At 47.7% G+C, this 24,096-nt stretch overlaps 1 protein-coding gene across 12 annotated transcripts in view; it reads left to right on the plus strand.

Annotated features, from left to right (window-relative positions):
• celf2 (cugbp, Elav-like family member 2) overlaps nt 1-24,096 on the plus strand; it is a 230,630-nt gene that overhangs the window by 193,345 nt on the left and 13,189 nt on the right. For 11 of the 12 annotated variants that reach the window (XM_058069394.1, XM_058069383.1, XM_058069385.1 and 8 more), the window contains 4 exons: nt 8,213-8,295; nt 15,883-15,931; nt 19,067-19,201; nt 21,958-22,037. In XM_058069394.1, the coding sequence (XP_057925377.1) occupies nt 8,213-8,295; nt 15,883-15,931; nt 19,067-19,201; nt 21,958-22,037 (347 nt within the window). The other variant, XM_058069395.1, reaches the window with a different exon arrangement.

The raw sequence follows: 24,096 nt of genomic DNA on the forward strand, positions 1-24,096 counted from the left end.
AACGCAGACTGACAGCAGAAAGGCACGGCGCCGCCCCGAGTGGGCCGTCCCGTCCGTTTCACGGGCGAGTGAAGATAAAGGCGCGTAACGACCGGAGCTAAGGAGCATTGGGGGCAGCGTGCCACCACAAAGCTCCTCCCTGGTCGCCATGTCGGCCCGCCGCCTTTGACCAACACGACAATGGCCACTCTAACGCCTCCGTGTGAACATGGCGGGGGGGGGGGGGGCGGACAGCCCGAGGAGGGAGCGGGAGACGTGACGCCTTCATCCGAGCGGAAAAGTTCTGAAGTGATGGTGGAACATCAAGACGACGAGTCGGCCAGCGCCGCGTCCAACGAGACCAGCAGACGCGGCGGCGAGCTCGCTCATCACTTTAGCCAAATTTCCCAGAAGTCAAAGCGACTCTTAGAGGCAGCGGCTGAGGAGCACAACGCCGAAATCCTCCAATCCGATCACACACCAACCGGTGGAACACTTCCTGTATCCACTCGATAGGACGTCTTTGCCTATGTCTTACCAACTCTTCACTTCCTGGACCCAAAAGTACACAAGTTGGCAGGATGCGGACGTACGGAGATGCTAGCTTCTATTTATACTGTAGACGCTACTAAAGATTGTACTTCACTTTGTACTGTACAATAGAAACTAGATAGGACTGCTGGAGTCTGTGTCAGACTAAGTAGGACACTGTTAGCTTGAGTCCAACTGGATAGGACAGCTTTACTCTAGGTAGGAAATGTCATACATTTAGTTTGAGTCAGACTACGTAGGACAGCTCTAATCTGTGTCCAACTAGATAGGACAGCCCGAGTGTGAGTCAGACTAGATAGGACAGAAAGGAAAGCTATAGGTCTGCTATCAGAGCAGGCTTAGTCCCTTTACGCCAAAGACAAGATAGGACAGCTATACTCTAGGTAGGAAATGTCATACATTTAGTTTGGGTCAGACTACATAGGACAGCTCTAATCTGTGTCCAACTAGATAGGACAGCCCTAGTGTGAGTCAGACTAGATAGGACAGAAAGGAAAGCTGTAGGTCTGTATCAGAGCAGGCTTAGTCCCTTTACGCCAAAGACAAGATAGTCCATCTCTATTGTGATAGTGACTAGATAGGACAACCCCAGTCCGTGTCAGCCTAGCAAGGCAGCTAAGTCATACTAGATAGGACAGACTGACTGGCTGACTCAGAATAGATGGATCCTATCTAGTCTTTGAGCATAAGCTGATGAAGCCGTCCTAGCTAGTCCCATTCTGCCCGGAGTCAGCTGACTTCCTATTTCCTGCTTCTTCCTTGTTCCCGTCGGAGTGACGGCGTCCGCCTCGGAGCGTTTAAGGAGGAAATGTAGCGTTTGATTGAGCTCTTATTGGCCTTGTTACCGCCAGCCTGCAGCGCCCTCCTCGTCTCCGCCGCCTGCCCTCATCTGCACCCGACCCACGCCGACACCTACAGTAATTCCGGCGGCGACGGCGAGGTCCTCGTCTCGCTCTGTTTACCGTAAATCCGCGACGGCGACGCCAGGAAAGGTCAGTCTCGGTCAATCGGAGCTGTGTCGCTGTGACCCCTCCCCCCTCCGCCTCTTTTATTGGTGGCGGCGGTTTGTTTGTATTTGCAAAGAAAACACTCGCCATGCAGCCCGCCCACTACCGGAACAGCAAGATGGCTTCCAGGAATCGGGAATGAATGGGAACTTCCTCTGCACACCGAAAAACCGCATTAGCCACCTTGAAGGGTTCAGCTGGCTGAATGTACCCAGATACGGTGCACCTTGCTGGGCCACAGCAGGTGCCTCGTCCCCTCTGCACTCTGGTTCTCCTGATGGTCGTCATGTGCTGCTGGTGATGTCATCATGTTTGATTTGGACAAATCAAATCAATGAAATCCAAATTTCTTCCAGTTCTTCCGGTCTCACAGCAACTGTGGTGCGTTCAAGGACTTCCAAACAAAGTATTTTCGCGGCGGAAAAAGACTATCAGTGAAGCCTAAAGACATAAACATGAGGATTGTTTTTTTATTCATTCATTCATTTTTTACCGCTTATCCTCATGAGGGGCGCGGGGGTGCTGGAGCCTATCCCAGCGAGAGGCGGGGTCCACCCTGGACTGGTGGCCAGCCAATCACAGGGCACATATAGACAAACAACCATTCACACTCACATTCATACCTATGGACAATTTGGAGTGGCTAATGAAGCTAGCATGTTTTTGGAATGTGGGAGGAAACCGGAGAACATGCAAACTCCACACAGAGGGTGGGATTGAACTCGGGTCACCTAGCTGTGAGGCCTGCGCTCTAACCACTCGACCACCGTGCAGCCGGTTATTTTTTTTTTTTTTACATATGTTGTAATTATTATGAGCGTTTTTTCCGAATGATTAGCCACTTCGGATGAATGGAACGTCTTTTCCCCAAATTCCTCCTCCCTTTCATGGCTGGTCACTCGTGGTCACGGTGACCGATGGCTTCAGGAACGCCGTTTGGGTTTCATGTTTGTCGGCGTGGTCGTCAGCCATCACCACTGGGAGGGCTCCACTTCGGGATGACGGGAGAGCGCCCTCAAAAATCCATACGCACATCGGCTAGTGTCCACCCCCCCCCCCCAACCCCCCCACCCTGTGCCTGTTTATGCTGGAAAACTTAAGAAAACACTTGACTTTCCTTTAATGGGGTGTTGTTTGTCAGCCCTGCAGCCACGCATCCCTTCAGCCTTGCTGCACATTGACCCAGGTCTGTGTGTGTGTGTGTGTGTGTGTGTGTTTGTGTGTGTGTGTTTATGCTGACTGGAGCGGTCCAGGGAATTGCGTGGCACCGCTGTTGGTTTAATGTGTTTGGAGTTAATAACCTGATGAGGCGGCGGGCGAGTGAGAAATGGAGCAATTTGGTGTTTTTTCTTCTTCTTCTTGTTGTGTTTTGTCTTTTTGCGTGTATGGAGAGAGATAGATTTGGATGGAGGAGAAGATAAAGAGCGAGTGAGACAAAGAGAGCCAGAGGGGTAAACACAAAACGGTCCACGATCCTGAGTGTGTGTGTGTGTGTGTGTGTGTGTGTGTTTTGGCAGGGGACACATTGTGTCATTTATCTTAATGATCCAGGCCGCCCGCATGCACCCACCACAAGAAGTTTAATGTCTTCATTAACACGCGTGAAGCAAGTTAAAGGCCCGCAGAGCCCCCTCGCCCAAATCGCCGCCGATAGCCGACACGCACGCACGCACGCCGCGAGGGGAGAACGGCTGAGCCTTTAAGACCCAAGCAATCAAACGCAGATCATCAGCGTTGTATCGTTGGCTAGCGTTGGCTTCTTCCTGCTGGGGTGACGTTAGCCGTTTGAAATGAGCGTATTAGCATCCCAATGAAGCCTTAAGATGGTCGTTGGGCTATGCTAGCATAGTTTAGTCAGGAAGAGGTTGAATTCCGTCCTTCTTTGGCCCCATGTCGGGTTGTTTGAGTCAGCAATTTTGCGCTACAGATTACTTTCTTTTGTGTAATATTGTACCCAAAACACAGAAAGTATTCAGGGAATATTTTTTTTTTATTTGGTATTTTGATTTTACATCCAGTTTATGTGTAATATTATAATATTTTATCAAAACAGAAAATATATTTTTAAGTTTATTTTATTGTTCAAAAAACAAATATTTGTGGAATTGTTTACTTTTTTATAATTTTTTTCTTTGTATTTTTATTTATTTATTTATTTATTATTATATGAAAACACAGAAAATATTTGTACGTTTGTTCTTATTTGGTATTTTTCTTTTATGGAGTAATGTGTAACCGTGTAATACTATGTGTAATATAATAGGAAAACAGTACCCCCCCCCCCAGGGCACATTCATTCCAACGACGGAGACACGTTTAGTCGGCGGGAAAAAGAGCGTTCGGGTCGCAGCCGCTGGGCGCCGGCAGCAGTAATTGCAGCAGTTTAGGTGGGAGTGCACGCTGGGGGGGTCAAAGGGAAGTGGAGCATAGTCTACCTTGGGGGGGCCGGGGGTGAGCCCCTGTAACACCCCCGACTTGGCTGTTTTAATAAACCATGCCTCCTTCCTGCTGGGCCAAAGGCCACCGCTACTCCTGCTCCCTCTCACACGGCTACCATCTTTGGAACTCAAGCTCTTCTCCTCCAGACGTGGTCCAAACTAAATCCTCTTGACCCCGTCCGCAGATTCCTGGACCGGGGGCCAGGGAAAGAACCGGATCCTGGTGAAAAGAAATAGTGTGGTTTGGTTCTTGGCTTCCCGGAAGCTTCTCTACTCGCTGCTGCTTCGCTGCTTCTGCTTCCGTTGTGTCCAGGATTTGGGATGCTTCCGTTGTGTCCAGGATTTGGGATGCTTCCGTTGTGTCCAGGATTTGGGATGCTTCCATTGTGTCCAGGATTTGGGATGCTTCCGTTGTGTCCAAGATTTGGGATGCTTCCGTTGTGTCCAAGATTTGGGATGCTTCCGTTATGTCCGGGATTTGGGATGCTTCCGTTGTGTCCGGGATTTGGGATGCTTCCGTTGTGTCCGGGATTTGGGATGCTCCCTTTGTGTTCGGGATTTGGGATGCTTCCGTTGAGTCCGGGATTTGGGATGCTTCCGTTGTGTCCGGGATTTGGGATGCTTCCGTTGTGTCCAGGATTTTGGATGCTTCCGTTGTGTTGAAAATTTGGGATGCTTCTGTTGTGTCCAAGATTTGGGATGCTTCCGTTGTGTCCGAGATTTGGGATGCTTCCGTTGTGTCCAAGATTTGGGATGCTCCCGTTGTGTCCAAGATTTGGGATGCTTCCGCTGTGTCCGGGATTTGGGATGCTCCCGTTGTGTCCAGGATTTGGGATGCTTCCGTTGTGTCCGGGATTTGGGATGCTCCCGTTGTGTCCGGGATTTGGGATGCTCCCGTTGTGTCCAGGATTTGGGATGTTTCCGTTGTGTCTGGGATTTGGGATGCTTCCGTTGTGTCCGGGATTTGGGATGCTTCCGTTGTGTCCGGGATTTGGGATGCTCCCTTTGTGTTCGGGATTTGGGATGCTTCCGTTGAGTCCGGGATTTGGGATGCTTCCGCTGTGTCCAGGATTTGGGATGCTTCCGTTGTGTCCGGGATTTGGGATGCTTCCGTTGTGTCCAGGATTTTGGATGCTTCCGTTGTGTTGAAAATTTGGGATGCTTCTGTTGTGTCCAAGATTTGGGATGCTTCCGTTGTGTCCGAGATTTGGGATGCTTCCGTTGTGTCCAAGATTTGGGATGCTTCCATTGTGTCCAGGATTTGGGATGCTTCCGTTGTGTCCAAGATTTGGGATGCTTCTGTTGTGTCCAAGATTTGGGATGCTTCTGTTGTGTCCGGGATTTGGGATGCTTCCGTTGTGTCTGGGATTTGGGATGCTCCCGTAGTGTCCGGGATTGGGGATGCTTCCGTTGTGTCCAGGATTTGGGATGCTTCCATTATGTCCAAAATTTGGGATGCTTCCGTTGTGTCCGGGATTTGGGATGCTTCCGTTGTGTCCGGGATTTGGGATGCTTCCGTTGTGTCCAAGATTTGGGATGCTTCCGTTGTGTCCGGGATTTGGGATGCTTCCGTTGTGTCCAAGATTTGGGATGCTTCCGTTGTGTCCAGATGATGAAAGAATGGAAAAAGGAAGGAAGCCGCTTTCTTTTCTGCTGAAAGACGGAAGTCTGGTCTTTCTTTTGGTGGGTTCCATGTTGTGGTATCCGTGGGACGCAATGAAAGATCTGAAGGTCAATGTTTTGCATTTGGGAGCCTGTCAATGTTCTCCCACCTTCATGTTTCCAACCAGCCCAATGTTTGCTTGGCGGTCCCTGCAGGTGGAATTGGACCCCACTCTTAGCAGGAAGAAATGTCCACTAGCAGGCAATACAGGCAAGAATTTGGAATGGAAGTGTGTGTGTGTGTGTGTGTGTGTGTGCGTGTGTGTGTGTGTGTGTGTGTGTGTGTGCGTGTGTGTGTGTGTGTGTGTGTGTAGCAGGGAATGTGTGTCCAATGGGCCGCCCCCCCGCCTGCAGGTAACAGCAGAAAAGACACACAAGACGCGAATGCAGAACACTGAGTCATGCTAGCGTGTCATGCTAGCGTGTCATGCTAGCGTGTCACCCAGCGCAAACAGTGCTGGGTCAAGGTTATTATGGGATGTTTGCATGCAAATAAGATGAGCCGGGATGCTCTTAAAGTGCAGGAGCTGTGTGTGTGTGTGCGTGTGCGTGTGTGCGTGTGTGTGTGTGCGTGTGTGTGTGTGTGTGTGTGAGGTCCATTCCTCCACGCGTTGATCCTCATCTTGACAGCCCACCACCTGGGACCGTCCGCCCCACGTCCGGCTCCGCCACGGAGATCACAACACACACACACACACACACACACAAAAGAATACACAACACGAGTCCTCCACTCGACAATAAACGCTGTCAGAATGGCTAATGCTAACTCCAAAAGCTAGCCCCCCTTTCTGTTTACAAAAATGCAAAAAGTCCTAAAACAACACAAGACTACTGGACTCCCAGCGTAGATCTTCAAGGATGACAGATGGGATGAATCTTTTATTATTGATGCCTTGCTCTAAACGCCATCTTCTTTACCCCATTTTATATATATATATATATATAAAAAATATATACACACATATATATATACATACATATACACATATATACACATATTAGAATTTTTAGAATATTACAATTTCAATATCATAGTACATAATATAATTTATTTTATAAATATATATAATGGGAATAATAATAATAAATAATATATATGAATATATATTCATAATATATATATACATATATATATAACATACTATATAGTATAACAAGTTAGGATGTAATAATACATTACACATTAGAATTTCAATATCATAGTACATAATGTAATTTTTTTTATAAATATAAATAATGGGAATAATAATATAATAATAATAATAAATCATATATATCAATATATTAATAATATTATATATACATATATATTACATACTATATAGTATAACTAGTTATTATGATGTAATAATACATTACACATATTAGAATTTCAATATCATAGTACATAATATAATTTATTTTATAAATATAAATAATGGGAATAATATAATAATAATAATAATAATAATATAATATATATAAATAATATAATATGTATATGTAATGTACCCTGACACTCATATTACCCAAGATAATAAAGAGAGAAAATAAGATAAAAATATTAGACATGCTAACCACCTTCTAATTCCATCATTAGAGCCCTCTATACGTGAGATAACAGCCCTATAGTCACTCCTATGACCCAACATGGTAGACATAATAAGATATTTTACTTCCTATTTCCGTACAGTACTTCCTGCTTTGGCTATTATGTCATGAGTGTAACATGAGTGACACCTAGTGGTCGCTATAGAATGCTACATCGCATCACGCCGTCTTTGAATGCATCTTGTGTGTGGCTCATGTTTGGGGATGACTTGTGTTCATTCACATGAAGTGGCGCCATGAAAGGGCGGCGTGAAGGAGGCGAGCGGGGAGTGGTGGTGGCGGTGGCGGCGGCGGTGGCGGCGGCGGCGGCGGCGGCGGCGTGACAGGTGACCTACATGGAATAAATAGCGAGCTTTTGACACAGAGAGGCTGTCAGTCACGCCGCTCTTATCTCGACGCCTCCGACTGCAAAGATGCTCCAGCCCAGGCAGGTGCTCCACTTGGCGCCTGAGGAAGACGTCACCACGCCGCTCGTCACGCCACGGAAACGCCCGGCGCTCGGCCAAGTGTTCAATAGACCCCCCCCCACTTTGGGGGACGCTGTGGAACCGCCATCCATTACGCTCCCAGCCTCATCATAGGGACTCGGGGACCGGGATGCTAAAGCCGCTCCAGATGCTTGAGAGACACGCCGAGGGGGCCCCCCCGTCACCGGGGTCCGTGTCTGCGATACGCTCGACAAAACCGCCGGCAAACCGCCAGCCTACACCCCCACCCCCCCACCCCCCCATGCTGCCTCTGTTTACTTCTTTGATGAAGAATTCCCAAACACAATCCGCCCCACTCAGCACACCTGGAACAGGAAGTGTTAGACGGGAGGGAGGTCTCACTCGGACAGATATTTCCCAAGCAGACTTTGGTGTAAGATGCTAGAAGAAGAGTTGTGAATGCTGAGAATATTATTTTAGTAAATCATAACCCTGGTACATGATCATAATAATTCATGAACCCCCCCCCCCCGCCCCCTTGTGTCTCCTCCAGGCTGCTGTTTTGTTACCTTTTACACCAGGAAAGCTGCCCTGGAAGCCCAGAATGCACTTCACAACATCAAGACCTTAACAGGGGTGAGTGGATGCTCTTCTTCTTCCTCTTCTTCTTCTTTTCCATCTCTTCTTCTTCCTTTTCTTCTTCTTTCTCTTCTTCTTCCTCTTCTTCTTCTTTTCCATCTCTTCTTCTGCCTCTTCTTCTTCCTCTTTTCTGTCTTTTCCTTCTAGTTTTCCTTCCTTCTAGTTGTCTTTTTCTTTTCCTTCTCCATCCTCTAACGTCACGCCTCCGGGAGCAGCGTTCCCCCCTGGGGGGGGGGGGCTTGCGGGGCACGTGCACGTGCGTGTGCACGTGCCAAAGCGGCCGGCGAGTGAAGTCGCTGGATGATGGATAGCTGACGGCCGTTCAAGTGGCGTTCAAGTGTTAGCGTATGTTCTCCTGACGGCGCTCGGGGACGTGCTCGGCGGCCGTGAAAGGAAACGCGGCGTGTCTAACGACGGCGCTGCTCTGTTGTTTTTCTGATGGCTTCATTGGCTCCGCCCCCCCGGCAGGCCAGGGCAGGGTTAGCCGCTTGCACGGATTGGTGGCCTTGCAGTTTGGGAAGTGTTGTTCAGCGCCGAGTCGGAGTGTTAATCGCCGCCGGAATAAGAACGTTAGCTCTGAGCCACTTATCCCACCGTGGAGGTGTGGAAAAGCCCCCCGGGGGTTGGGGGGGGGGCGCATATTGCAGCGCTATCAGGATTACGGCGACATGAAATCACCTTCTTCTACACTTCAGCATCCCAGCTTCCCCTGCGGCCATTCCTCCTCTTCCTCCTTGCCTTTTGAGTTCAGCCAATAATCCTGACGGCGAGGGGGGGCTGGGGTGGTGGGGGGGGGGGGCTGTCATGGTCCCAGCCAGCCTGCATGTGCGCCTGATGGATTATCTTGGAGGTTTTTTTTTAGGTTGTCTATGATGAATGCAAGTGTGGAGGAGCGATTGCAATGCAGTCGGCTGTGCACGTGCACGAGTGCACCCCGAAAGTAACGGTGGGCAGCCCCCCCAAAAACTGCACTATCGGTATCACTCTTGTGGTGGAGCGCTGAGGCCTCCTCCATCTAACAGCCAGGACGCCAGGCGAGGACGACACGGACACACGCTTCCTGTCAGACGAGGCTTTTTTACACTAAATTGAAGTCTTTCATTAGCGGCTGACAGATGTCTAAATGGCACCCCCCCCCCCCCCCCCCCCCCCCCAGGCGAGGATGGTCGGCATGAAGGGAAGGGCGAGAGGGATGTAGGACGCGTCCTCCTTTGTCCTCCCAAACCAGGATGAAAGGCCTTTGATTGGCGGGCTCTCAAGGAGAGGAGGAGGGGGGGCAGGGGCGGGGGAAGGGGGGCTGTCCTCCAAGTGGGCGGATCAGAGCGTGATAAGAAGCGGCGAGCTCATTAAACGGCAAAGCAGACCACACACACACGCAGGTCCGCTACCTTTGGTGAGGTCGTCACCAGGATGCTAAGGATGCTAAGGATGCTAAGGATGCTAAGGCAGCGTGCGGCCGGCGGCGCATCAAAGCGGTTTTAAGTGAAATGATCCTTTCCAATGACGCGCTAAATGATATTCTTTGATTGACAGATCAGCTAATGCCCGCCTCCTCACGCCGTGGCCTTGGAAAGCGGAAAGACGAGCGAACGCGGCCTGGGGCCATCAAACATGCGTCCTGTCCTCGGCCTTTGGAGCGTCACGTGCACTCATGCCGCCCGCAAACGCAGCACGCCATCACGCCATCACGCGCGGCGTCAGGGCGCCTCGTTAGCGCAATCAATTCAATTAAAAGCTTTAATTGCTGGAGTGAAGACAAACATGCTCAAGCAAGGAAAACCTCGTCAATGACGACCCCCCCCCCCACCCCGGCAACCCCCCCCCCCCCCCCAATGTGTGTGTTTGCTTTGATTTCATATTTAAGAAATATTCAAATGAGCTTCCTAACCTCCTGGGCAGCATGGAAGCACATTCATTCATTCATTCATTCATCCGTTCATTCATTCATTCGTTCATTCATTCATTCGTTCATTCATTCATTCGTTCGTTCATTAATTAATTAATTCATTTGTTCATTAATTCATTCATTCGTTCATTCGTTCATTCATTCATTCGTTTATTCATTCGTTCATTCATTCATTCGTTCATTCATTCATTCGTTTATTCATTCGTTCATTCATTCGTTCATTCATTCGTTCATTCATTCATTCGTTCGTTCATTCATTCGTTCATTCGTGCGTTTGTTCATTCATTCGTTCGTTCGTTCATTCATTCGTTCATTCGTTCATTCATTCGTTCATCCATTCGTTCGTTCATTCATTCGTTCATTCGTTCATTCATTCGTTCATCCATTCGTTCGTTCATTCATTCGTTCATTCATTGATTCATTCGTTCGTTCGTTCATTCGTTCGTTCATTCATTCGTTCATTCATTCGTTCATTCATTCATTCATTCATTCGTTTGTTCATTCATTTGTTCGTTCATTCATTCGTTCATTCGTTCGTTCATTCATTCGTTCATTCGTTCATTCGTTCATTCATTCGTTCATTCATTCGTTCATTCATTCGTTCATTCATTCGTTCATTCATTCGTTCGTTCATTCATTTGTTCGTTCATTCATTCGTTCATTCGTTCGTTCATTCATTCGTTCATTCGTTCATTCATTCGTTCATTCGTTCGTTCATTCGTTCGTTCGTTCGTTCGTTCGTTCGTTCGTTCATTCATTGTTGGTCTGTGCACGCCGACTACGTAACACACCTTGCTGTGTGCGCGTGCACGTGTGTGTGAGGTTAATTGGCGCGTGCTCACCGACGCGGCGCTAATGTGAGCTAATGTGAGCTAATGTGAGCTAATATGAGCTAATATGAGCTAATGTGAGCTAATATGAGCTAAGTTATTGTAAAGGGTCATTTCCATTAGGAAGTTAGTTGGCTGAAAGTCACACCTGCTTTGCATCAAGGTGGTCTAATGGGCGGAGACCTTCGCCTTTTCCCACCGGAAGACCACCGGGACGTGTGGGAGCGTGTTTGGGGTGGAGTCCTTTAGCCATCATGGACGTGGCCACGCCCCCCAGGAACACACCTGCAGTGGCGGCTGGTGGTCATTCATGGACGCCATGCTGGTTTCCTCCTGGCCTTTGGCTGGTCTTTGCAAGACCTGGACCATGTTGGACTCTTCCTTCCTTGGAGGAGGTTGTCCATCCATCCATCATCCATCATCCATCCATCAATCATGCATCCATCTATCCATCTATCCATCATCCATCCATCATCCATCATCCATCATCCATCCATCAATCATGCATCCATCTATCCATCATCCATCCATCTATCCATCATCCATCCATCATCCATCCATTCATCATCCATCCATCTATCCATCATCCATCAATCATCCATCCATCCATCCATCATCCATCTATCCATTCATCATGCATTCATCCATCAATCATCCACCCATCTATCCATCCATCCTTCATCCATCCATCCATCATCCATCCATCCATCATCCATCCATCCATCATCCATCTATCCATCCATCATCCATCCATGAATCATCCATCCATTCATCCATCCATCTATCCATCTATCCATCATCCATCTATCATCCATCCTTCATCCATCCATCCATCATCCATCATCCATCTATCCATCCATCATCCATCCATCCATCCATCCATCCATCCATCATCCATCCACCCATCTGCTGTATGAGTGTCCAGTCCCATGATGATGTGTTTATTTAGAAGACCACCTTGGTCCCATGTTGGTGAGAGCAGTACTTCCAATACTACAATACTTTGGATTTCTTCCCACATTTAGAAGGACTTTTAGAAGGAAATATTGGATCAGCTCCTGGTCTCTGACATCCGACTGGGAAGACCATCTGTGTGACTTTGACCCAGCAGTCCGCCGTCACACACCTTCACTGTGGGGGTGTGGGGGGGGGGGGGGGGTGTCATGCTGCACTGCTTCCACTTGTGTGCACGTTTGGCTGATCCTTTCAAGTGCTGATCCTCATTTGGAGGTCATTTCACTGTTTTTAGGAGAGGGTGTCCATGTTTGGCTGTTCCTTTAATTAAGTAGTCCACCTTTGGCTGTTCTTTTAAATAAGTAGTCCACCTTTGGCTGTTCCTTTAAATAAGTAGTCCACGTTTGGCTGTTCCTTTAATTAAGTAGTCCATGTTTGGCTGTTCCTTTAATTAAGTAGTCCATGTTTGGCTGTTCCTTTAAATAAGTAGTCCATGTTTGGCTGTTCCTTTAAATAAGTAGTCCATGTTTGGCTGTTCCTTTAAATAAGTAGTCCACGTTTGGCTGTTCCTTTAAATAGGTAGTCCACCTTTGGCTGTTCCTTTAAATAAGTAGTCCACGTTTGGCTGTTCCTTTAAATAAGTAGTCCACCTTTGGCTGTTCCTTTAAATAAGTAGTCCACCTTTGGCTGTTCCTTTAAATAAGTAGTCCACGTTTGGCTGTTCCTTTAAATAAGTAGTCCATGTTTGGCTGTTCCTTTAATTAAGTAGTCCACCTTTGGCTGTTCCTTTAAATAAGTAGTCCACGTTTGGCTGTTCCTTTAAATAAGTAGTCCACCTTTGGCTGTTCCTTTAAATAAGTAGTCCATGTTTGGCTGTTCCTTTAAATAAGTAGTCCACATTTGGCTGTTCTTTTAAATAAGTAGTCCATGTTTGGCTGTTCTTTTAAATAAGTAGTCCACATTTGGCTGTTCCTTTAAATAAGTAGTCCACATTTGGCTGTTCCTTGGAATAGGTAGTCCCCGTTTGGCTGTTCCTTAGAAGAGGCTATCTCCACCCACATTATGTTTGTCCTGTGACTTAAGACGAGTTGACTTTTCAAAAGCCAATGTCTAAAACAGCCACAGGCTCCAAACGGCCCCTGGCGAGGGGTGTCCGTGTTCCTTTAAAGACCAGGAAGGTCCTAACGATGGCGCCAGTTGGCTCCCGGCCCGCCGTACCGTTACCGGTGCCTCCTTTCCTGGCCTCGTAAAACCCGAGCCAGCACACGTAAGCCGAGCTTCAAGCATCGGAAGACCCGTCACCTCTGACCCTTCACCTCTGACCCTTCACCTCTGACCCGCCGCGCCTCTGGTGTGACGGCGGCGTGCTGCAGGAGGCTGCGCTTGCTCTTCTGGCTTTGAGGAGCGTGTAATGAATGTCAGGCCGCCCGAGGAGAGCAGCACTGTGGAATTCTGGGACGGTGGAGGAGAGTCCTGCTTTGTCGGAGCTCAGCGGGAGCTCAGCAGATCAAACGTGTCCACGCCTCCACCACGAGCCTCTGGGGGTCAGACCTGGGGAGGGATGCTGGAAAACATGCGGTGTGTGTGTGTGTGTGTAAGAGCGACTGACGGATGCTGTCATGGCGTTTGGCGAGACGGATTATAACGCCAAGTATAATGTGCACGTGCACGTGCACATGCACGCTTGTCATCGTCTTCTTCTGTCTGCCTTTGGCGGAATTTGTTCCCTTTAACCTTTGACCCCTGTCCACGCACTTCAAAGGCGCCATTTCTCATTCAGTACATTCCTTCACTGATGATGATGATGATGATGATGATAACTGTTAAATATCCATCATCTTCATATTTGATTATTCATGTTATTATTTCATATTTGACATAATTCTATCTAATTGCTATAGATTTGCTACTTTTCCCAATATATATTCATTATTATTATTATCATTATATTTTGTATTTATTGGTTAATATGTCATTCTAAATGATTATTTGTAATATTACTATGTATTTATTTCAGTGGTATTATTTATCATTGAAATATGTAGCTAGTTATCGTATTTGTGAATTATTATTTATTAGTCGACACCCTACATTTTTTGTATTTATTTGTAGTTTTTATTTATTAATTACACACCATATTATTTTTATATTTTATTTCTTGTGTATGAAATATTACTTCAAATTATATCGATTATCTTGATATGTTATTGTATTCTTTGTATAAATATTGGAAATATTCTACTATTGATAACCGACTGAGTATTATGCTAGTGTATATACTATATACACTATGTCATATTGTAGTATACTATATTATAGTATAGTGTAGTGTAGTATAGTGTAGTACAGTATAGATGTGTTTGACTGCATGTTTGCTTGTGGACACGCTGATCCGCAGCCGGGGTGCCAGGGAAGAAGAAGATGTAGCAGAAGGGATCTGGCATGGCCTCCCTCCAAGTCAGCTTTTATTTTGTCAAATGATGGCTGGAATCTCTGCATGCTTTTAACTTGGCGGTCCCTCGTCCATTGCCCCCCCATCCCCAGGCAGACTGTGGAAGTGGTCCGGGGGGGGGGGGGGGGGGGGGGGTGATAAGGGAGGTTTGGGATGAAGGTGTGTGATAGAATTGGAAGATCAAAGCCTTCTGTGGTGCTGTGACGGAGCCCACGGCCATGATGGCGAACACACACACACACACATACACCCCCCCGCCCCCCCCCCCCCCCCCCCCACACACACACACACACACCCACACTCTTCCAGGGTGCTGGAGTGTGATTGATTCAGGACTAGATTTGGAGAATCACCGTCATTCGTCTCCCCGCAGATCAAACGCCGACATAATCCTCCATAAAGGAAGCAGCCGTGGCGGCCAGGCAAAAAAATAGGCACAGAGGGGGCGGGGTTACATGGCATCATCATAAGCCATCAATCATGTTTCATCTCAACACACACACACACATATTATTATTATTATTATTAGGACTTTATTTCCATATTAGTATGACTTTATTGCCATAATATTAGGACTTTATTCCCATGTTAGTAGGACTTTATTCCCATAATATTAGGACTTTATTCCCATAATATTAGGACTTTATTCCCATAATATTAGGACTTTATTCCCATAATATTAGGATTTTATTCCCATAATATTAGGACTTTATTCCCATAATATTAGGACTTTATTCCCATAATATTAGGACTTTATTCCCATAATAGTAGGACTTTATTCCCATAATATTAGGACTTTATTCCCATAATATTAGGACTTTATTCCCATAATATTAGGATTTTATTCCCATAATATTAGGACTTTATTCCCATAATATCAGGACTTTATTCCCATAATATTAGGATTTTATTCCCATAATATCAGGACTTTATTCCCATAATATTCGGATTTTATTCCCATATTATTGGTAAATATTATTGGTCATAATTTTGACTTTATTGCTGTAATATTATATGTGTTTCCTCAAGCTAATTCTCCCAAAATCACATTTTTTTGTTTGTCAAATGTATTTATAGTATTCCAGCTTTATATATATATATATACATATATAATATTATGAGTTTATGACCATAAAGTGGGGGTGCTGCGGGGCTGAAAGCTGAGTGCCCCCCTTGTTGGCAGGAATGTGGTCCTCTATGCGTGCTGGAAGTCTGGTCTGGTCTGACGTGGTCTGGTGTAGTCCGGTGTGGTGTCCTGGTGGATGTGGTGTCCTGGTGGATGTGGCGTCCTGGTGGATGTGGCGTCCTGGTGGATGTGGCGTCCTGGTGGATGTGGTGTCCTGGTGGATGTGGTGTCCTGGTGGATGTGGTGTCCTGGTGGATGTGGCGTCCTGGTGGATGTGGTGTTCAGACGTTATCACTGATGCTGTTGTGTGTTGCAGATGCACCACCCCATCCAGATGAAGCCTGCAGACAGTGAGAAGTCTAACGGTGAGTCCACACACACACACACACACACACACATCAGTGGTGTGTTTGCATGAAAGCGTGTGTGTGTGTGTGTGTGTGTGTGTGTGTGTGTGTTGTGTACGTGTGTGTGTGATGAGAAGAAGGAAAAGAGGACAATACGAGTAGGAATGTAAAGCGTGTGATGAATAATTGAGGCACGTCTGAGGAAGGTCAACCAAAGTTGAATCATTTTGGCCTCGTGATGAACTACCTCCTCCCTCCTCCCTCCTCCCTCCTCACTCCTCCCTCCTCCCTCCTCCCTCCTCCCTCCTCCCCTCCTCCCCCCCGTGGATGCTCTCCTCACACACACACACACACACACACACACACCTCCTTTCCAAAGTTGTGTGCATTGATTGTACATTCCAGACGTCTCCTGGCGTTTCTTTTCGGCTGCTGAGGAAAGTCCGGCCCCTCCAAGAAAAGCTAGTGAAGACCAGACGGGAAGCGTGCGTCGTTCCTTCCTTCCGTTCTGCTCAACCATCCTGTCCTTCCTGCACGCGCTCACGGCCTCTGGCTGCGTTACCGGCCGTCACCAGCAGACAGCGCACTTTCATTCCGGCCCCGATCCGACAGCTGCCTCAACGGGCTGCCAATAGGAGCGAAAAGTACAAGGGGGGCCCTGCAGGAGGCCTGTGAGCAATGTACTGCATCCAAGCTTAAGCAGCACCCCATCTTAGTATTATGGGCCTGCAACAAAATCACAGCAGCCCATCTTATCATTATGGGCCTGCAACAAAATCACAGCACCCCATCTTAGTATTATGGGCCTGCAACGAAATCACAGCAGCCCATCTTATCATTATGGGCCTGCAACGAAATCACGGCACCCCATCTTAGTATTATGGGCCTGCAACAAAATCATGGCACCCTGTCTTAGTATTATGGGCCTGCAACACAATCACAGCAGCCCATCTTATCATTATGGGCCTGCAACAAAATCACGGCACCCCATCTTAGTATTATGGGCCTGCAACACAATCACAGCAGCCCATCTTATCATTATGGGCCTGCAACAAAATCACAGCACCCCATCTTAGTATTATGGGCCTGCAACGAAATCACGGCACCCCATCTTAGTATTATGGGCCTGCAACAAAATCACGGCACCCCGTCTTAATAATATGGGCCTGCAACAAAATCACGGCACCCCGTCTTAGTAATATGGGCCTGCAACAAAATCACAGCACCCAATGTTATTATTATGGGCCTGCAACAAAATCACGGCACCCCATCTTAGTATTATGGGCCTGCAACAAAATCACGGCACCCCAGCTTAGTATTATGGGCCTGCAACAAAATCACAGTACAAAAAAAAACCTGAAATTTCCCCTTGCAGGTAAAACCTGACCACAGAGAAGGTGGCATTGGAGGAGATGGTATCTGTGATGTTGTCCTGACACTTCCTGTTGTGCGTGGATGCGTGCGTGCGTGTGAGCGCCAGGCGTCCAAGCGGATAAGGAATGTCGTAAAGCCGCGTCATGAAGCAGCAACGTGACAGTTGGCCACAAAGCCATTGAGCGGTGGAACGGCGGCATGAAATATGGCGGAATATGACTTTACGCGGCCAGGCGGGTGGGGGGGGGACGGGCCGCTGAAGTACGGAGCGGCGCGCACGCCACGCATCCATCCACTTAGCCATAACGACCCAGAAATATAGGCTGCGTTAGCGTGATGAATGGCCGCCGCCGGCTTTATTAGCGGAGTCGCCGGCGACGTGGAGATGCCTTCAAGCTCGCCGCCGAGACGACTCTTGACAGGTTGGCTTTTTTTCAAAGACGACTCCTTCCTGCAGCAAACGCCACGCAGCATAAATTAATTACACGCGTGCACGCGAGGGGGCGTGTACAAATGAGTCGGAGCTTTCCGAAGCGCCACTTATCTTGGCGCCGCGTTCTCTTTGAAACACGCAAACAATCCTGAGAGCAAAGTAAACAAGTGAGCTATTGATTTCCCTCAGTGCAACAGACCGCTTATCTCCTTCGCCTCGCTCTCAGCGCTGACACTTTGCTCATTAAAAATGAATTAGATTAGCATTGAACGCACCACGCACGCACACACACACGCACACACGCACACGCACGCTTCACTCGCTGGAAGACCACCAAGGTTCCTCGCCGCCACCTGTGGTCGCCTCCTCCAGGGAGGGGGTGGGCTTATGTATCACACCCTAACGTAGATGCAACACTAACTCATACTCCTTTGGCACCCGCAAGGCATGCTGGGAAGCTAACCCAACAGGAAGTTGCGGGGGAAGAAAAAAAAAGCCAAAACGCGCTCTCTCGTGTCAGCGACGACATTCATGCGCCTTTGAAGACATTTTAAAAAATGTACAAAAAATTATTTTCATAATAATAGTCATAAATAAATAAAAATGACAATAATAATAATAAAATGACAAAATAAATATCATTAATACATCATAGTCAATATATGTTTAACATATGTATTTAACATGTTTTTACTAAATATGACAAATATTAACATGGATCAAAATAATATAAAAAATAATATAATAAAATTAATAATATAATAAAATATATAATAATATAATAAAATTGTAAAAAACAAACAATATTTGATCTATTAGTAAATTATACAAAAAAAATTCTTCTAAATATCATACAGTCAAAATAATGTTGGAATATATGTGGTGTAATATCAAAATACATAGAACTAAATGTATAAATATACAATATATTTATATATAAAAATATACTTTTCATTTTTAAATATAAAGTAAAATTTGATATATTTTTCTAAATATACATATTAAAAGAAATAGATGAAAATAATGTAATGATATTTTTATAACATTTAAAAAATGAAATCAAACAGATTTTTAATATAAATATTTTAAAAAATAATGCACGTATATGCATCTTAAAATATGAATAAAATTTAAATAATATTGACACGTAAAGATGATGTATATAAATATGATTTTCATGGCAACAAAAGTATGAAAACAATGTTTTGAATGAAGATACACGCTCCAAGGTTGTCTTGTCTAGTCGTGGTACTACTACTACTAACGGTAGTAGTAGTAGCAGTACTAGTACCAGTACTGGTGGTACGGCCAGGAAGTTGACGTCCGCTGTTGTCGTGTTCCCGCAGCGGTGGAAGACAGGAAGCTGTTCATCGGGATGGTGTCCAAGAAGTGCAACGAGAACGACATCCGGGTCATGTTCTCGGCCTTCGGGCAGATCGAGGAATGCCGGATCCTGCGGGGACCCGACGGGCTGAGCAGAGGTGCGTGAGTCTCGCCTCACTTCCATCCACACGGAACGCCGGCGGCGGGAAGGACCGCCCAACAGCCTCCAGAGCGCTCCCAGCTTTGCTCCGCCCCCCAGCGGGGACTTTGAGTGGCGTCTTGGGGCTGTTGTGGCCGCTGGGAAGATTTGGGCTCGATATAGCATCTTTCCCTCTCTCCCCTGACCCCGCCCCCTTTTTTTCCCTACCCACCCCGCTCACCCCTCTTCTCCTCCCCCCCCCCTCCCATCCCGCCCTGTACATGTGCTTGACCTTCCAGCTTGACCTCACTGTGACCTCACCGCCTCCGCACGCTGGGGGGGGGAGGGGTCACAGCTCACAACTTCCTCACCTTGAGCACTTTTCTTTCCGTCCCACTGAAAAGAAACCGGAATGCTCAGCGGGAATTGTGTGGACGGCCGAGGTGATTGGCACAATAAATGCCGCAAACGTTCCCACACCTTTCCACTCCCAACGTTCCCTTTCACGTACCCAATTTCCCACATTTCCCACAAATTCCATTTCCTCTTCAGATTTCAAACTATGATGGCAAAACATTGTATCCCTAATATTCCCACTTTTCCATGAGACAAATTCTATTTTTTCCAAAGCGTTCCAACACCACAACATTCCACTCATTCAGGATATCTTTATTCCATGTTCCAAAAATTGCCACTTTTTTCATCCCAAAATGTCACATTGGAATTCATGGAATGTTCCTACCTTTCTCAATCAATTCCACCAACATCGTTCCGCATCCTCAAATTGGCCGCTTTTCACAAAATTCCACATTTTCCAAACACAAATTCTATTTTGTTTTCAGATTCTTCAAGCTTCAACATTTCTTAACCCATTCAAAACATTCCAACGGGAAAATATTCCCAAACATTCCCAAAATGTCCAGCTTTTCACAGAATGCTCAAACCCAACATTCCCATTGAAATGCATGGAACTTTTCTACATTTAAAAACTATTATTGTGTCATTTTTCTTGTCCCAAAAATTCACAGTTTTCCCAGAAGTTCCGTTTTTCCAGTCCAAATTTGTCACAAAAATTGTCACAAAATTGCACATTTTCCAAACAGAAATTCTACTCTTCCGACTTCCAAATTCTTTCCAAAGTCAAAATATTCAGGATACATATTTCCCACATTCCGAGATGTTTTCCCAGAATTTCACTTTTTCAAGCCCAAAATTCCCCAGAGAAATGCGTGGAATTTTTCTGCATTTCTCAACACACTCAAACCATTTCGGTCATTTTTCAGCCCCCCAATTCCCACTTTTCCAGGATTTTCAGGCCACCTATCTAGCAGAATTCCTTCCAATTCCTTGCATCTTCTTAGCAGCATTCCCACTTCATCGTCAGCATTCACACACAGCTCCTCTCCACCAGCTCGGTATTCCACTTCCAGGCCAACCGAGAAACATGTCATCATGTTTGACATCCACCAATCATCCTCCAACATGCCCCGCCCCCAAGGCCCCTCCCACCTGTGCTTCCTGTGTGTCCCGCCAGCTGTCGGTTGTGTCGTTGTCGTGTTGTTGTCGTGTTGTTGTTCCCGATGTTTCCTTGTTGCTTTCCCGGCGTGTTCCACTCTCCCCTGATTCTAGAACCCGCGTTCTGCCTGGCTGGCCCGCAAAGACGTTCCGGCGTCAATTCGTCCGAGCGCATTCCTACCCGCCCCCCCGAGCCCCCCTCCCCCCAACTCCGCTCTTTTGTCCTCATCAATATTTTAGGCGGAGACGCGGTCTCCACGCTAACATGCAGCACTTAGCAGCGAGTCGGACAGGAAGTGGCGGCGCTCCACTTGGGTTCTGGCGAGTCAATAAACCCTCGGAGCGGGTCGCTGTGGAAGTTCCAGCGAGCCGCGCCGCCATTAACGATGGCGGCATCAATCAGAGGAGCGGCGCCGTGCCGCTATTAATAAAATATGGATCACACCACCAGCGGGCCGCCGGGCCTGGGGACCTAGCCTACTTTCATGAAAGGACTGTTAGCTTCGCCGCCGCCGACAGAATGCGGACCGCCATTTATTTTTAGCGCCGCAAACCACATCGCTTGCGTTGGGACGGCCTTATTTTGTCAAGTAAGACACGCCCCCTGGAGGCGGGTGGGCGGAATGACCGTCTCTGCCGGCATGGTTTTTCATGCAGGTGGCGTCGCCCCCCCACCCCCCCCCCACCCCCCTTAACCTTACACGTTTTCAGCGGGAAACTCCCGCCCCCTTTCCCGCGCCCCCCGTTGCCATAGTCACCCTGCTTTCGCTGTCGCTGGTGGAAGACAACGTTGACGGCCTCCGACCCCCAGCCTGCTATTAGCCCCCAACCGGGGGTCCGGGGGCGCGCTGACGGGCTTTCATTATCTCCTCTAATCCGACACGCTAATCGCTAGCAGCCAATCAGGACGTCCCGGGAGGGAGGGAGGGGGGGGCGGCGACCAGCCAATCAGAAGCCCCGGATGACGGGGAGGTGGAGTGACGGGGAAAGAGGGAGGGGCTTGTCATGACACTGTGCTTGTTTTCCTGCTGTTGTTGCTATAGCGACCGAGAACACTGTTGTCCTGTTCTCTGTTTTGGGTCTCTTGTGGGTTTTTTTATAACGACAAAACGTGTCCAACCCTTTTGTCTTGTTTTTGTTCTTTCTCGTCTTTCCTCCTCTTCCCTCCTGCCCTTCTGGCCCCGCCCCCTTCGTCCCTCCCTCCCACTGTCCCACCGACCCCACCCCCCCCACCCCCACCCCGCCCATCCCTCCCTACAGGATGTGCGTTTGTCACGTTTTCCACCCGAGCGATGGCACAGAATGCCATCAAAGCCATGCACCAGTCTCAGACCATGGAGGTACGCCACTCTCTCTTCTCTCACACGACCCCCCCCCCCTTTGTCATTCCCGCATCATACGGACAGCTGTCACATGTAGGACGCGCATGTGGATCGCCGTGTAAGCGCGACGCTCCTCTCCGCCTGGATGAGGAAAAACGGAGGAAACAAACACCTTTGACACGCGGGAGGAGGTTAGCGCAGACCTCATCAGCCGCGCCGTAATGGGGGTCCCGGCTGACGCTTCTTCTTGCTTTTCTGCGTGTGTGTGTGTGTGTTTTCTGCGGGCGGGCGTCGTCGTCCCGGGCGACAGGCTGTCACGACAGGCCTCTCGCGTCGGGAAGAGGATTGGATGCCGCGGGACGAGTGAGTCAACGCTAATAACAGGCTGTGGCGCTCGCCCCCGTCACCCCCTCATTAGAACAGATCATCATAATCACGCCCGACCCCCTGCCCCCGCACGGGGCCGCGCCGGCCCCACCCCCTGCCGGCACGCACACAGCGATGCCTTTGAGCAAACGTTGGGGGGGAGGAAGGTTCTGTCATGGTAGCGAAGAACCTTCCACAGCCTTCCGGCTTTCTATCCAACTATGCGTTTATCATTATTATTTATATTATTCTTTATCATTTATCATTTATCCCCCCCACTGCGAGACCCCACGTTCCACAAAGTAGGTATCTATATTAATATTTGCAATATACTGCAATATTTTAGTATTTCTTAGATCATTAAAAAAACTGTTTATGGCTTTCTAAATGCTACTTTTTAACATTATTAGAGCCCTCTAGACATGAAATAACACCCCTATGGTCACTGTTACACTCCTATTTCCCATTATAGTAGACATAAGATGATAAAATAAGGCCTATTGGGCATAGTAAGCCTGTTAAAACCCTTTCAAATATGTGTTTTAACATTATTAGAGCCCTCTAGACATGGAATAACACCCCTATAGTCACCGTTACACTCCTATTTCCCATTATAGTAGACATCAGAGGACAAACTAAGGCCTATTAGGCATAGTAAACCTGTTTAAAACCTTCTAAATACACTTTTTAACATTATTAGAGCCTTGTAGACATAAAATAACACCCCTATAGTCACCTTACAGTCGTTTACACAGAGGAGGGTACGAGGCGTGTGTCAAAAATGGCCATTTTTATGGGCGTAACCCTGATGGAAAGCTACTCCAATGAAAGACTTTCATTTCCTGCCACGCGTGTCGGCACCGCTGCTTTGGTTTGGTACGTTATAGAAGTCATTACTTCTGCTATCAATGAATACATACAGTTCAGTTATTGTCTTGGCTCCATTACAGTGTGTGTGTGTGTGTGTGTGTGTGTGTGTGTGTGTGTGTGTGTGTGTGTTGACGGGCCTGTCACCATCATATCCCATGTCTCATTACGGCGTGACATTCAGGTGGCGGGCGTCACGTGGCGGCGCGTGCCTGAATGTCACGTCCTAATGAAAGTGGACGCGAGCGAGACAGGTGATTCGCCCCCTCGGTCGGCGCCATCTTGCTGATTTGTCCAGAGACGCGCGATATGGTTTTCCTTTTTTCAAACTGATACTGACAACTTTGTACGACTTGTTTAGTGGTAGTTGGTGCACACCAGGGGGTGACAAGGACTGGGACAGATTAGGATTAGTCCTAAACAAATATCATGAGTATCAGGAGAACCAGCATATAGAAGGGGGGGGGGGGGGGGTCAACCTGGCGTGGCCCAGGAAGGTGCACCATATTCGGGCACACCCTCCGAGCAGGCGTGGTTACAACATGGAGGTCAGGAGAACCAGCATATAGAGGGGAGGGGGCCACCTGGCGTGGCCCGGCTAGGTGCACCATATTCGGGCACACCCTCCAAGCAGGCGTGGTTACAACATGGAGGTCAGGAGAACCAGCATATAGAGGGGAGGGAGCCACCTGCTGTGGCCCAGCAAGGTTCACCATATTCGGGCACACCCTCCAAGCAGGCGTGGTTACAACATGGAGGTCAGGAGAACCAGCATATAGAGGGGAGGGAGCCACCTGCTGTGGCCCAGCAAAGTTCACCATATTCGGGCACACCCTCCGAGCAG

The sequence above is a fragment of the Doryrhamphus excisus genome, chromosome 3 (assembly GCF_030265055.1).
Source record: "Doryrhamphus excisus isolate RoL2022-K1 chromosome 3, RoL_Dexc_1.0, whole genome shotgun sequence".
Taxonomy (NCBI): Eukaryota; Metazoa; Chordata; class Actinopteri; order Syngnathiformes; family Syngnathidae; genus Doryrhamphus; species Doryrhamphus excisus.